A 16,199-nucleotide genomic window follows, 5' to 3' on the forward strand; every position below is an offset into this window, starting at 1 on the left:
AACGTAATACCCCAATAATTAGCTCTTGTTTTGCAAACAATTGTGTCTGCATTAGTCTGATATGTGACTTCATAAATCTCAATAGATCTATAGGTTTTAAATGTGATCTACAGCCTGTGTGCTTTCACTATGATGTGTGTTTCAGGGATCATTTATAGCATATTTGAAATAAATATATATATATATATATATATATATATATATATATATTTCTTTTAGACTGGTATAGCTCTGGTAGTAACAGTTACATTGCTTTTCATATCATAATTTTTAGGACTGTCGAAATGTAATAACTCCTTGTGGAAGTTCATTATCAATAGCCTATTTATTTACAGCGCTGCATAATATGTTGGCACTATATAAATCCTGTTTAATAATTAATAATATTAATAATAATAATAATAATAATAATAATAATCCATTTATCCAGTAGGAGATATAGAACTATTAGGACTGCTGTGTCGTTTGATACCTGTCCACTAGGTGGCAGAATGAGTCTTAGTTTTAGCATGCATTGAAGCAAGCATTACATGAGATATGAATGGCTGTGCATAAAAATACAGCCAAATATATTGGTAAAAAAGTATGCATACAGCTCATAGACATGCATACTTATATTGAGTGGGAGATCTCATGCAATCAACAAACAATCTGACTGCTAATTTTAATAAATAAAACAACAGTAGTTCAGAAATACAAATCTTTGTACTCTCCCTGAGATCTGACAGCCAGAGTTTTTATTTTTCCAAGGTTGACCACAGATATAAAGGTAATTGTGTGACAAAACATGTCTTTTAGTTTTCATGGGTAACTTTAGTGTGTACTCATTAGCAGGTTCTGCCTGTATGGAAACAAGTGTGCTACAAGCCAGAAGAAAAATCATGGCTTCCCAAATGCAACCATTCACCCTTCCTCAATCCAAGGGTTACAGTGTGATTGTCTAAAGGATGATAATTAGGAATTCTTTGTTCCCACTTTCTTCCTCCTCTTAAGCTGTTTGGTAGGGTCTCTGCCCGGCTTGTTGCAGCTCCATGGTCATCACTTACAATGCAGGACCAGCAGTCCTGCTTTGTATGGGAGGACACCAAAAGCCAACCAACATTCTATAGAGTTGAGCAGTGGAGAAGAATGATGGCTACCACAGGGTTTGGTTATCTCGTAATTCATCATCTAAATTCAGTTTTAAAGTGTATTTATAAAACATATTTATATGCAAAATGTTTTTTATTATTTTTCGGCTGTGACCCACTGGTGTGATCCAATTGTTGGTTATTGTTACAGATAAAGCTGAGAAATCCAAACTCTTATACAAGTAGTCCCTGGGTTACTTACGAAATAGGGACTGTAGGTCCCTAAGCTGAATTTGTATGTAAGTCGGAACAGGTACATTATTTCAATAAATGGAATTAGGACAGATGTTTGTCTCAACATATTATTAGGCAGCATGGTGTCAGTTACTGTAAAAAAATCCTCACTGTGAGTTAATCACAAACAAAGCAAAAAAAAACTTGGAGCCTAGACATTAACTTCTGGAGCAAGCTGTGCTTTGATATGCAAAAAAAAAAAAGAGCTGCAGGATTTGTCTTGGTCATTAAAGAGGTACAAGATGTTACAGATCAGCTAAGCTTTTAGGATCACCCACAACCTCATCTGTGTTTAGTAAAAGATTTCTTCTGCAAGTCATGCAAACTGTCCCCCTCCCCCCAACCAGCCTCCATCCTGAACACGATGGAGCAGGGAAGCCCTGTTAGTATCTAGGAGTTGTCTGTATGTTGGATGTCCTTAACTCAGGGACTACCTGTAGTTGTCTCCTGTCCCAGGGACAGTTAAGAGGTAAATTCCACTCGTTATACACAGATCCTCTCTTACTTTCTTTTGCATCTCCATGGCGGAAAGTTTTCAGCAAAAATAAACTGATGGCTGTTTTAACCCTTCCCTCAGCTTTACCAAATAAAAATTAGTTTTGGATTTGCACACTCTTACACAGAGGTAAAACAAAGATTTATTTAACTATGTAACCTACCTCGGTTAAAGAAAGGCCGAATCACCTTCCACAGTGATGGATTGCTGTTGAATATTATCCCATTTTCATTCATCCCAATACACTGTAGTCCTAGTTTACTGCCAAACCTTGAGACGTAATGACTGTGCTTCATCACATGGCATGTTGCTGAAGAGCTACAGACAAGGATATAAAATGATTCAGATTATTGGTGGCCTTATAGTGATTTAATACTGGTATATGTACCAGCTTGCGGTGGGGTACCTGATCTATTGTGGGAATTCATCGATGTGTGGATAGCTGATCTAATTATACATTGTATTTATCTGTACTGAGATTCCTGATTTTAGCATGGTTGCAGTGTTAGTATTTGTGGCTCATTTTATTTTTAACCTGCTTTCCTGTAATTCCTTTTTAAGAGTTCCTCTTCCCCCACAGGGTCACTAAAATTGCCCATAACTATGTGGCTGCAGCTGTTGTTGCATTGGGGTAAAACCCGTGCTTAATCATTATCCTCATATCAGTTTTAGCTAACAGTTCTTGCAGGAAAAAAAAGAAATATAAATATGTGTAATATCTCTTGATTAAATTTATCTTGCTCATACTCCATGAGAAAGAAGTTCTTAATATTATGAGCAGAGGAAGACCCAGGCATTTTGGATAATAGATAATGTATTATAAATGGACCTGCTGGTAGGGCAGAATAACATAATTTATGCCAGATAAAACCACGTGGCTGCCCCTTGTTTGATCATCCTGTCAGCTTTTTTTCAATTCTATCTGAACAGTTCAGAAGGAATTGTTTAGCAGACTTTAAAGAAAAAGGAAGAAAAAGAGAAATGTGGAAATTGTCCAATGCAAATCATTCAACATAGGCATTGCCTGGATATTGATTAGTTGCAAACATAGCCCAATGCAACAGTAGATTTTCAACTGTCTGCAGGGAGAGCGATCACATGTGTTTATTGAACCATCAGGTCTGTTCCAGTGTTTTTGCATTTGGTAGACAGATTTGCTTGTAAACTTGCATTGCTGCAATAAAGAACTTTTGCTCTTTTTATCAAATGTGTTTGCAGGCTTAGTTAAATTATGAATCTCATATAAAACATATAAATGTCTTATTCACCACCAGATGCCTCAGTTTTGGCAATATCATTCAAACGGCTCCCTCTATGTCAGCGGTCCCCAACCGGTGGTCCGCATGAAAATTTTGGTGATCTGGGGACCATGTTCCCCCGTATAGATCATAGGTTCAGGGAAGTGAGTGGCTTGTGTCTCTGGACAGGTTCAGACCTGTGATGGGAGGGTGAGAGGGTCCTGGCATCATGACGTCACTATGGGGGAAGTTTTTTCCCCTTTGAGTGTCACACTGCTCCCCGCCCATGCGCGGTCTGGAGCTGGTAAATTTAGTGGTCTGTGGATCCAAAAAGGTTGGCTACACTGCTCTAAGCTAAGCCTGGGCTGTCATGGACCCTTTACCTGGCCAGAAGAGTCTTGGGAAAATATGCAAAGTTTATGTAGGGCCAAATTTATATTTTTTTCTCCCCTAAGTCAGCTAGCTTGTACTGCCCCCTCTTTTCCAAACAATAACAGCCTTTGACACTGACACATGCAAAATATACCCAAAAGGTTTTCCACAAGAACAAAAGAGAGGAGAAAGAGAGCAAGCAAAGGAAAGAGAACAGGAGAGGAGAAAGAGGGAAAGGTGAAAGGCAGAAAGAGCAAGAAAGGGGGGAGAGAGAGGAAGAGAAAATGCCATATGAAAAAAATCCTTTTTTTTATACTCAGGTCACGCCACTAGAGGTGCAGTGTGCACGTAATAGTGCAGTCTCCTCATTAAAAATGTGCAACAAACACGTGCCATCTGAGACTTTATTAGAGTTTGTTACATACTTAACATTAGGGCACAGTGCCATCTACTGGTGACCAACAATAATGCACAAAAGATCATAATAGGAGCAAGTGACCCATTATAACCAATCATAAACAGTCCTCATCCTGAAATAATTAAATGCTTGTTTTTGTTTAGGGGGGATAAGGTAAATTACTTTTATTTGCCATATCCTTCACTCGCTCAGGCCCCTCCTCTGTGCACTGGCCCAGCACAGATTCTTCTCTAAGGTGCTTTGTTTTGTTTTGTTGCAAGTTCTGATTTTATCACTTACATTGGAGGACCAATATTCTTGCATTGTCACTGAGCACACAAAGGGCTTTGCTAGAAAAACAGAGGCTGCAGGAAAGTGAAGGATAAAGTAAGTAAAAGCTCTTTTCACAATACCTCCAGACAAAAGCAGCAAAAATCCTGCTCTGGGTTTATGCGTGAATAGGTCTCTTTTATGAGATGTAGATATTCTCATATCATCAGATTGCTAACAAAAGGGAAGGTGATGGTCTGGTGCACTACAAGAACTGAGAAGGACGGCTGCTTATGTTCATGTTTCATACATTTTTGACTATAGAATACAAAACATAGAATTCCCTTACCTGCTGATAATTAGCGTTTCCTCTCCATTTATCCAAACTCTTACAAATTCTCCATACATGCCATTGTAGTAATTTGATGCACTTCCAATTCCTGTCCATAGAAATCTTGAATAGGAAATCAGAGGTCCCAACCCCAGACAATATGAAGGACCTGGAAATATATAGACAGATTTATATAATCACAACATCCACTTATAAACAATATCATCTGAAGATTTACTGCCCTGCAATTTTACAGCTATGGTGGTGGCAATGGAAGGGTCTCTTCACTTTGCTGGTAACCACTCAGAATGATTTCCAGACTTGCCTCTTCAGTCTGCAGCTCCCCCGTGAGGCACAGAGTGACCTCCAGAGGTTGGTGCAGATGAAAGTTGGATTTTCATTAATGCTCTCCCAGTACAGGAAGTTGCATGGAAGATATTTGTATATAATATAGTGCTAGGAGGGCATTACAGTGTAATTTTAATTCAAAATTTCATTTGATTTAATTAGAATGAGAATCTCTATTGCCAAAATTTTCAATCAGTCAGGAAGGAGAAATGTACCGGTATTTCATAGTGTGTTGACACAGATAACAATAACCTGACAGAGGTTCATTTTTCTATTCTAATAAAATGTTTTGTTGTTGTCTATGTCCTCATTGGAAAGATTTGGGAAATATTCTCCAAAAGGGATGCAGACTGCAATACAGACCTAAAGGAAGTTCTCATTTTTCTTCACTAAACCCCAAAAGTAAAGAAAAAAACATCTCCAGCTTAAGTTTATCTTTAACTGTGAAATTTAGATGGATAACATTTTCAAACCGCAGCTATTTGTTTGACTTTGTGGTTACTCAGAGCACAATCATTGTTCTGAAAGGTTGGATGGGATCCAGCTTAGAAACTGTAGAGTTGTGTGATTTTCTTTACACTGATCTCCAGGGTTCCTCCAGAAGTTGCTAGGGGTTTGTTGAGTAATGAGAAATTTCTGCCTCTCAGGTCAATTTACCTGACACCAATTATATTTTTAAAAATCTGTAAGGGTGACATACTTCCCACTGGCCATGTAATGTACTGTGAGCTGTGAATATAGTAATAATAGCAGGGATTTCCTGAAGACCAGATAGGTATTTCAAGGGTTCCCCCATATTATAAATGATCACTAGCATAGGACAAAAAAAATCATTCTTACTCACCTTAAGCCACGGACCCATAAAACAGTGATTATTGCTCTCTTTATCTCTAGTAAGGACTTCTTTTGGTGTTATTTTTATTGCCGTAATTAATAGGATAATGCTAACTTTTGAAATTTTTGTTCCCAGGAGAAAAACAGTAAAGAAGTGTCGGTGTTCTCTCTTTATTGGTGCTCAGCATGTTGCCTAACATTGGTGATTAGCCTGGTCAGTACCTCTAACACCCTTACATTGATATTCACTCTTCAGACCCCTCCTTCACATTGGTGGTTACTGCCCAAGCCCTTTTAGATTGGTGATCACTATCATGCCCTGCCTTTACATTGATAGTCAGTGTCCATGCCTTCTTACATTGGTGATAACATTTCATGCCCCTCTATACATTGATGGTCAACGGTGGTTACTCTTTGTACCCCGTTATATTTGTGGTCTGTATCCCCTTACATTGATGGTCAGAGTGTGCCCCATCTCGTTGGTGGTCAGTGTTCTTGCCCACTTTACATTGGTGGCCAGTGCCTGTGTCCCCCTTTTTTTCGTGGTCAGTTTTTGAGACCCCTTTATTTTAGTGGTCAATTGTCTGTGCCCCTAGTGTTCTGTGTGTACCCCCCTAAATTCATCATATTCATGATCTGGATCACCTGACATTAGTGTGTGCAGTGTGTGCCCCCTCTCATTGGTGTTCGGAGTTCATAATGTGTCCCTTTTACGTTATTGATTAGTATTTGGGCCTGCTTACATAACTGGTCCATGTCCATACCCCTACATTGTTAGCTAATATTTGGACCCCCCCTTACTTTAGTCATTAAAGTCCATGCCACCCTAGCATTTGATCATTGTGTGTACTCTCTGTGCTCTGATAAATCTTTCTACGCTATTCCTGCCTTCCTGTAATGTGAATGCCCAGTAAAGCCTTGGCAAGTGTTTTTTTTTTACCCTACCCTATCTGTTTTTTTTTTTTCTTCAAAGATTGAAGATCAGAGATAAAACCTAAAGAAGCCATGTTTGCTATGTGCATGGGAATGATTGGGTATCTGAAGTGAATGAAAGTTCAAGACATTAAAGTCAACATTCTACTTCTAATAATAATTAATTAATAATCAAACACCTGGATAAACCTAAACAATTTAAAGAGGCCACATTTTGAGCAAGGTACAATTTATTTTTAAAGACAGGCAGCAACTGGCAAGCAAATACATTCTTCAGTTGTTTTCAATGTGGTCATAACATCACCACATTGAAATATAAATCAATGATCAGTGGAATAAATCAATGATTTGATTCAATTATTTAAAATGGAAACAAATGATCTAGTGATGTTCATGTAAAAGAAGTTTTACTTCGATCACAATGATCATGATGTTATTTGGATTGTGCTGAAAAAAAAACACTTTAATACCAAAAACTGAGCATTTGCATTATACATCATGGTCACCTTCACTACATGTTCATTATATTGTACTGTGTTAGGTGATAATGTGTTAAGTTTTGATAAATCATCAGTATTGGTTCTAGTCTCTGTGGTGCAGGGCCAGACATGGTAACACATGTAACACAACGTGCACTGCAGAGCCATTCATTCTAATGGTATTTTAACCTACCTGTGGTGTATCACATTTCAAAACAAAATTCCACATATACCGCACCATGTTATTTGATACTAAACAATAAATGGGCCATGCATGTTTTTTTTCACACATTGCCATGCAATAGGCAGTCCATTCCAATGAATAGGCTGCCTTACCATACCATACATAAAGATGACCCAGGCCTCAAGGTTAAAGGGTCAGTCCCAATACTCCCAGATTATCAGTAATAAAGGTAGTTATCATGGTAGAAAGATTTACCAAATAGAGAATCCAAAAAAATCCAGAGGCTAAATTAGCCTGACCAGACTTTGCTAATAAATACCTAACCTAACTTTTAATTAAAACAGTGCCTTTTATGAAATATCTGATCACATGTAAATGGCAAAATCCTAATGCTATATAGTTATTTTATCATTCAGGAAGTTAAGAGAAAGAACTGGTAACTGGTATGTATTTACTTACAAAAGCACTCAATTTACAAAGCAAGAGTTAATAAAAAAATTGCATACTGATTTATTAGAATATTTGTTGTTGATGTCAATTGACAAAGACATGGGAAACTTGGAGAAAAGACATGAGAGATGTAAATTACCAACTTGTGAGTTAACTGTCCTAAAAAAGTGCTAACTGACAAAGCATAACTCATAGGGTATTACAAGCCACATGTTTCCTATTTTACCTCCAGCCTTGGGGCAGAAGTAATATACCAAACAGTCATTTGTTATAGGTTATTGAGAAGGGTTAGAAAGGAGGAAAACCGAGACAACGGAGAGCGGGTAATTGGGGGAGATTAATATTATTATTACACAGTATTTATATAGGTCCATCATATTACGCAGCACTGTCACAGTCGTGTCACTAACTGTCCCCCAAAGGAGCTCACAATCTAACAGTCATATGTCATTGTTGTAGTCTAAGGTCAATTTTTTTTTTTGGGGGGGAGGGAGCCAATTAACCTCACTGCATGTTTTTGGAATGTGGGAGGAAACCCACACAGACACAGGGAGAACCTACAAACTCCATGCAGATAGTGCCCTGGCTGGGATCCGAACCTAAAACTTAGCACTGCAAAGGCTGGAGTGCTAACCCCTGAGTCACTGAATCCACATAAACAATTGTGTACAATACCAGATTTGCAGAGGAAAACTTTGATAAAGATCCACAAAGGTTTTTACAGCACATTCTGTTGATTAAAGGGCACCAGCAATGAGAATTTATTGGGCACAGCCATTACCAACTCTTTGAAATTGTTACATGGCTGTCATTGTATTCTTCTCACTCACCTGGAACAGGTATGGAGATAAGCCAAGTCCCGTAGTCTGCATGCTTTTTCTAGGTGAGTGACTTAAAAAACATTTTGGTCAGAAGAACACCAATGCAACTAAAAATTCAGGATTTTTGTAGATGGTAATCAAGTGGTGATCCTCTGTATGGAGTGGCAAAGGAATAATAATGATCCCTGATCACTATGGGATCTATTCATAAAACGGGGAATTTGACATTCCGTCAAACATTTCCTGGTGGAAATCAATTACTACCATTGAATCACATGGACCTGGAAGATTCCAACTAGAGAATAATTGAGGGAATGTCTGATTCCCTGTTTTATAAATAGAGCCCTATGAGTTCTAAGCACATTTGTGAAAATTATCACATTGAATTTCATCACACATTTTTTATACAGTACATAACTTAAATCAATGTACATCACATGCGGAGTAAAATAAATGTCAATTATATGACAACAGCTTTCATTCCCCATGTGCTACCATGCTGAGTCCTATACTGCATAATATCCATAAAACCACAAGATAACACATAAATCACCAAAATACTGCAGTATTCATGGATTGAAATATAATGACTTATAAAATATCTCCACTGCAGAAATTTCCCACTTCTAATTACACAATATTTGTGAAATGGGCCCAAAGGGTAATATTTATATTTTTGCAGTTTGACATAACTACTTCTGAAATGTCATAAAGACTTTAATTCCAGATTTTGAATGCATTCTAAATTAATAATGTATAAAGAAATATGCAATACAGAAAAAGAATCAGTTACAAATCATACATGCATTTCTAATGAACCTACCTGGTATAGAAGATGTCTCTTCATAACTCCAGATGACGATGAGCAGAAATATGAAGGCCACCACAGAAGCAGCTGTAGCTGGGGCCAGGCTGGGCATCACCTCCGTGATATTGTACTGCATAGTGTTCAGAGCTTCCAGAATCATTTCTCTCCTCTTCTAGGTGTGGGTGCAGAAGGGAATGGATTCCTTTGGCCGACAACCTTTAAAAACCCCAGGTGACATTAGACATGGAAATATGACATCAAGGGCTTTGTTGACATTCACCCTTTTCATGTTTTGGGAAGCAGTGAGATTGGATGCAAAATTAGTCAAAACAGGCAGATAAGACTTATTCATCAACTTTGTGCTGCTCAGTTCACTTTGATAGCGCAAGTGGCAGCTGTTCAGGGGGAATGCCCTTGACAGGGCAGCCAAAGTAGTTTGACATTTATTTTCAGGATATACGGCATTATAGAGCAATATTTGTATATAATATACAACAAAATATATATATTTTTATTCTTTTTATCCAAATGTATTATTTACTGGTGTATTTGTATATTTATTGTAAATAAGTAGCTTTTATTCTAAGCTGTGTAGCAATGCATTTCTTATTATAGCAATACATGTGAAATTCATAAACTGTAATGAATTGTGTATGTCAGCAGCCTTGATTCATGCTTACATACACCAGATCATATTATTTAGTGGAAGCAACAAGAGTAACGTGAATGGGTAATGGCCAACGAAAACCACAGCCAGCTCATTGCAGGAACTCCTATACCACAGTCCTTGCACCCACAAAATTTGTTTTTTTTACTGTGCTATGAGCAAAAAATATTGTTTTAAAACATGAACTCCACATTATTTTAATTATCAGTTTAATGCCTCCATTACATCTTTTGGTTGTTGTAAATATCCTCATGATCTTTGTGAGAAAGAATCTCTAGGAACTTTTTTGATTCTAAAAATATACATTTTGTACATGTATTTGTATTATGTATGTACAACTATTTTGCAAATGTCCCCACTTCTGCCCAGATAGAAAGCCGGGGAACAGACATGACAACAAAACATGACAGAGGTTCTATCTAGTCTTCCCCAATTACAAACTAATAGAAATTATGTTGCTGGTGTTTAACTTTAAGAATGGAAAATCAGATAAAAAACTATTTACTGGTAGAATATATGTCATTGATTGTAGGTCCAGCTGCATTTTTATTATTCTTTTTTTTATAATAAAAACACATATTTGTATCATTAAGAAACATATCAATATCTTAAATATCTAACTACACAAAACTACATTTTTCTATCTAACTTCAATCTTGTTTTGGCTAGCATAGGAAAAAAGAATCCAAGCTTGCCTGTTGCACTCGGTACCAGTCAGTACTGTTTCAGAAGATGATTTTTTTTTCCCGATGTGTTTTTTTTCAGGCTGAAAAGTCATTGTCATTTTGTAGTTTACAGTAATACAGTGCAGATTGGTATAACACAGCTAAAGCAATTATATGAATTGCAATAGCAAAGCGTTCATATAAAATGTATTTCTATAATGTAAAGATAAGTATTACAGCTTATTGACCCAATTTATGGACTTTTTTTCTGGCAAAAAGAAGAAACTTTACATTTTGCCTCCTTAGCACTTGTGAAAGAGATTTTATTTAGTTTTACAATTGTTCCCCAGTGAGATTCTGGGAATTTGGCTGCTGCATCTGCCCTTATCTTTTTACAAAATTGAAAATAAAGTGAAAAAACAATTTCAGCTTTCTGCAAGCCTTTGGTATACTCCCTAATCAGTCCCATCAGTATCATGGCACTAACGTAAAGGAAAATCTGGCACATTAATCACAAACTCTCTAAGGAGTATATAGTATAAAACAAAGAATTCTTAAAATTCTTAAATTAATTATAATATAGGAAAAATGAAATAAAATGCATGAGAGCAATATTAGGAGTATATTGTGATGCTTAGAACATCTTCTAAGTTTATAAAACTATCATCACTGGCGGCTATATAAATACGAGTATGTCTAGCTCAAAGTTCAAATTTCTATATTCATTAAATGAAAGATATGTCCTACTATGGTTTAATTTGATTTAAAATGAATAAAATATTACACAATGTAATAAAGTAGGAATATCATATATAAGCAAAATCTGTGATGAGTTTTATTGGATTTTGTAGCTAAAAGATAAATGTACGGTACAAGATTCTACTGGAATGCAATCATAATAAACAACAATACACAATAAAAATCATTATCCATACTTTTACCCAATAGTTACATAATTCTGGAACTATTGAGGAAATTGTTTACCCGTAATACAGTGATATCAGTAACTTCCCACAAAGAATACTTTCTCTTATTCTGTTCAGCTGCAAGGTTTTACAATAAATAATGTTGCTCACTTTTCTCATTTTTTTTAAATAGTAATGGCAGATCCTCTTTACAAATCAAATTCCTGCTGCACTGTATTTTATCATGTAGGCACTGCATAAAGTCCTGTATTGTCCGTTCTTCATGGACTGTAGTATTTTATGAGAATACAATTTTACAACTGTACATATTACATATCTGTGACATTCAAACTGCCTCTTAGTTTTTTTGGATTGCTGGTCAGTTAAAAGAGCATGTTGGTATAATTTGCAAATTTTATAACTTTAAGCAACATTGTAACAACCCAAAGGATACAATAAAATCATGTAAAAAAAAAAACAGAAAACAAATATCCTAAAAATAAATAATTTACAACTATAAATAAAAGCCCCAGGTAATTAAACCTAATAAGTTCACATGCCATTTCATTAAAAATGAATGAGCACACCATTTTCTATGTTAAATTACAAAAAGCATGAATCAGATTCATACCTGTGTCTGCTGGCACATCTGCATCCTCTGAGGAACCTTTGAAGTTCCTACTCCTTTAATACAAGAAACGAGAATAGGTAAAAAACATTTCTGACCAGTACTGATTGTGAAAAAGGTGCTTCAAGTTGCTATGAGATCAGTTGCTTGGAAACAGATGATTTATTTCATAAGTGTCATTACTACAACCAGCAGAAGTTTGTAACCTGACCGTGTGCCTGAATCTCTTTATACATTTCATTAAATATCTGCAGAATAATGCCTAAATGTGTATACAACTGTGCAAAGATTTGTTTGTTTTTTTCTTAGACCATTCCTTTGTTTGTTGTGTCAAAAAGCAATGGCTGCATTTACAAGTAACATGTATAAGATATAATAAAATAAAAGGAAAAAAAGGTAAAAGGAAATAGTTAGAAATCATAGGTAAGGAGACCAAATTCATATCTCCCATTTAGCAATTTATTGAGTGTTATATACGTATGTTTTTATATTGGTATTATATACTTTTTACTTTAAAATTATTGCGTGAATTTTACAAAAAATACGGTAAATTAGATGCATACTGAAAATAAACTTTACACATTTGTGACTTAAATAAGGCAGTGAGAAAAGATGAGCAAAGTATTTAGTCCAACTTGTTTATGATTTAACAATGAACAGTTGATACAATTTGCATCCCTAACAGTCCCATGTAATAAAATCATACTGTGCTCCAGTAACTCCATACTCTAGTTTCTTTTTGTGCTTCAGTGACCTCAATTGTGCTTAAGAGGAGAACAATGCCATCTACCTATTCCTCCTTGCAAAGGAATAACTACCCTATATATAACTATACAGCCAGTCCATTGGGCCTGATTTATTAACCACCTGGGCGTTACACTGAGGTCTGGATTTCTCTCTCTTACAGGTTTTCATGCAATTTTTTTTTTTAAATTGTAGACCTGTAACTTACAGAAATATGTCCGAATAGGGGTCTAGTAGATATAATGAAGAGCACAGGGGGACCAAGATTTTCCCTACATTAAAATCCCCACTTACCTGGGTAAGTGGGGATTTTAATGTACGGAAAATCTCGGGCTTAACGAAAAGAGCAACTTTTTTGAGCCCGTACGAAGGTCGGGCTTAACGGCAAGGAGGTTAAAGCTCTCCAAGGCCAGAAAATACACACTTTCGTCAGTGAACCTGGGTGATCAAGCAAATCTGGAATGGATTTCTTAAAAGTAATTTGGTTTTAACACTGGACCAGATCCATTCCAGGTTTACTGAATCACCCAGGTTCACTTATGAAAGTGTATCCTCTCCAGCATTGGAGAGCTTTAATAAATCATAAAAAGGATGCACCTTTTATAAATTCAAGAACTAGAATATTATTTTAATATATATCCCCATTTTGTAAACAAAATTGATCAAAAACCATTTCACTAAATTGTCTGAATACACTTTAACCCCTGTCCTCTAAAATGATTCTTACTAGGCAAATAGTTCATAAATGCCAGAAAAAAATGTTTCCCAAAAAGGCTTGGACAGACACTGTCCATTGCATCTAGCAAGGTTTTAATCTTATCATTCATCCTGTCATTTCCTAATCTTCATTGGAGAAAAAAGATGGTTCATGTCATAAATGTTTCAAACTACATAGACACTTTTATATTAAATTTTTTAGGGCCCCTATTACAAAATATTTCAAAGGCCTCCTGATTATTTCACCTCCATCATGCCTAACACATTGCACAGACAACATTCAGTCCAAATTTTATTGACAAATGCAACAATACAACTATTCTAGTTGTATTGTTATAGGCTAAAAGAAGTGGCATTCACTGCCACTAAACTGTATAGGCAACGTGGCACAGAGAGTGGACAAAGTACAAAAAAGGGGATATAAGCAGTGCTATATACAAATAATAACAGATGTCATGCAGCACTTCTAAATCATACCATGCACTGTAAAAAAATACAGTATAGTAAAAATTGTACCCAACAAATAAAACAAAAGCAATGTTACTGTGTGGGGTGCATAGAAACGAAATAAGAACTGATTCTGTGAATTATATCCCATGTAGAGAACAGAAGTGTACAGTGTTCATACACTTGGAGCAGAAACAATTACTAAGAATTACATCTTACATAAAGCAGACATAAAGTTGTACCATGTTTACATGGAAGGAATAAAAACTACAAAATACAAGTCTGTTGGCAAAAATTCAGGAAAGAGGTAGTTCTGGTATATTTGTATACAGTGGTACCTTGGTCCTTAATCCGTTCCAGATCCTTGGACTTATACCAGACACATTTTTCCCATAAGAAATAAAAGGAAAATGATTAATCTGTTCCCATGAAATCCTATTGTTATTGGCATATTATACATTGATGGGGCTGTATGAAATAATTGAAACACTGCTTAATACTAAAATACATAAACACAAAAGCAATTAGATGAAATAAATGAAAATTTAACCTCACTTTACCTTGCTGAGAAGAGTCGAGTGCCTACTAGGATGGTGCTGAGAAGGGAGGAGATGTTATAGAATTCACAGAGAGTTATAGCGCAGGTTGTTCACTGAATGGTAGCAACTGGCGTACTGACGCTTGTGGGCAGTCGTGGCTTTGTCTGGAGCGGTAAATAAGGGTAGCGCGGTCTTACGACTCATTTTGACCCATACAAGTTCTAGCACAAAAGTTGTATACCTAGCAAAATTTTTTGTGTCCAAACAGGACTTATACCAAGTTGGACTTATTCCAAAGTGGACTTATACCAAGGTACCACTGTATTTGTCTTTTTTGAAGTACAGCATTAATCAGTTTACTGCTCTAAAGGAGTCAAAATGTAATCATTTATTTACCACTTGTTTGCAGGTTCAAGGGTTCTCTTAATCTTTTTATTACTCTGGGAGTGACTGGCTAGATTGTCTAGATTGTCATTGTAGCCCAATGTATAATCGGACCCTTCTAATCTCAACCCGAGCTGGCTCTATAAGATGGACAAGACTGCAATGTTTTGGGGAAAGCCTTCTAGCTCACACGCAGAACAGTACTTATTACAGGTTATATAACACTTTGTAAAAGTGATAAAAACAGCACAATTTGTAATAGAATGGTGTTGGGGCTTCCACCTGCCCTGCAATAGTTTGAGTTTTAATTAAAAGTTAAAAGATGTAAAACTTGAATCTACATCTTTACTATATAGAATGGCATTAGGTTCCTATAGAGTTGGAGTTTTCTCTCTGTGCTTACACAGGATAATGAATTCACGCTGAACAATGCTGCCAAGAGTTTTTCATAGACTTTATTATCACATTAGAGTAGTATTTTGCATAAAAATGATTAAATAAATAAAAAATATTGCTTGAACACAATTCATACATGTAATCTAAAAATCATCTCTGCATTATCTGATTTAAAGTGATAAAGAGGAACTTTGTTACATTTCTGTGCTTCTACTTGGGCGTTAAACATTTTTCAGATTACATTTTGTTTCTACTGAACAAGAAGACTAATTATCTTCATTGTTGTATGTAAAGTTCCAAAAATTCTTTGCATAAAGAGGCTCCAGGACTAGTCTTGTGGCATGTCTTGACAATATTTGATTTGAAGAGATTTCCCACACATTGCGCTACTGGCACAAACGTAAAGTTAATAAAACAAGGATGTCTCAATAATTAAGCACTTTTCTACTGCCACCAAATGCAGAAGTCAAAGGCAGGCTTGTCCAGCAGCTTGATGTTTAGAATAATTCATGTCAGATGAACAAAAGGCTCTCACAGACAATACCCAACATTATTCTTCTGTGTTACAGTTGTTTTATGTATTTTAGGAGAAGCCAATTGCTTACATGGGAAAGGGCTGACATTTGGAGAGATTCATATCTAGAAGGAGTAATTCAGAAAATAGGTTTCTTTTTTCACACATTTTATATTTTATTTATGCCAAGATGGCAGAATCACAAGGGACAGCTTCCACAAAGAGTGGTATATCATTTTTAATTTACTGTATATGCATGGTAATCCTG

At 36.1% G+C, this 16,199-nt stretch overlaps 1 protein-coding gene across 1 annotated transcript in view; it reads right to left on the minus strand.

The window, feature by feature from the left end:
• Positions 1-12,302, minus strand: part of CYP19A1 (cytochrome P450 family 19 subfamily A member 1) — a 30,642-nt gene extending 18,340 nt beyond the window's left edge. Inside the window, exons 1-4 of the mRNA XM_072402386.1 lie at positions 12,194-12,302; positions 9,341-9,541; positions 4,487-4,637; positions 2,024-2,178 (exon numbers count right to left, since the gene is read on the minus strand). Coding sequence (XP_072258487.1) covers positions 2,024-2,178; positions 4,487-4,637; positions 9,341-9,485 — 451 coding nt within the window. The 5' untranslated portion in view covers positions 9,486-9,541; positions 12,194-12,302. The remainder of the gene's footprint in view (positions 1-2,023; positions 2,179-4,486; positions 4,638-9,340; positions 9,542-12,193) is intronic.
• Positions 12,303-16,199: the final 3,897 nt, after the last annotated feature.

The sequence above is a fragment of the Pyxicephalus adspersus genome, chromosome 2 (assembly GCF_032062135.1).
Source record: "Pyxicephalus adspersus chromosome 2, UCB_Pads_2.0, whole genome shotgun sequence".
NCBI classification, from domain to species: domain Eukaryota; kingdom Metazoa; phylum Chordata; class Amphibia; order Anura; family Pyxicephalidae; genus Pyxicephalus; species Pyxicephalus adspersus.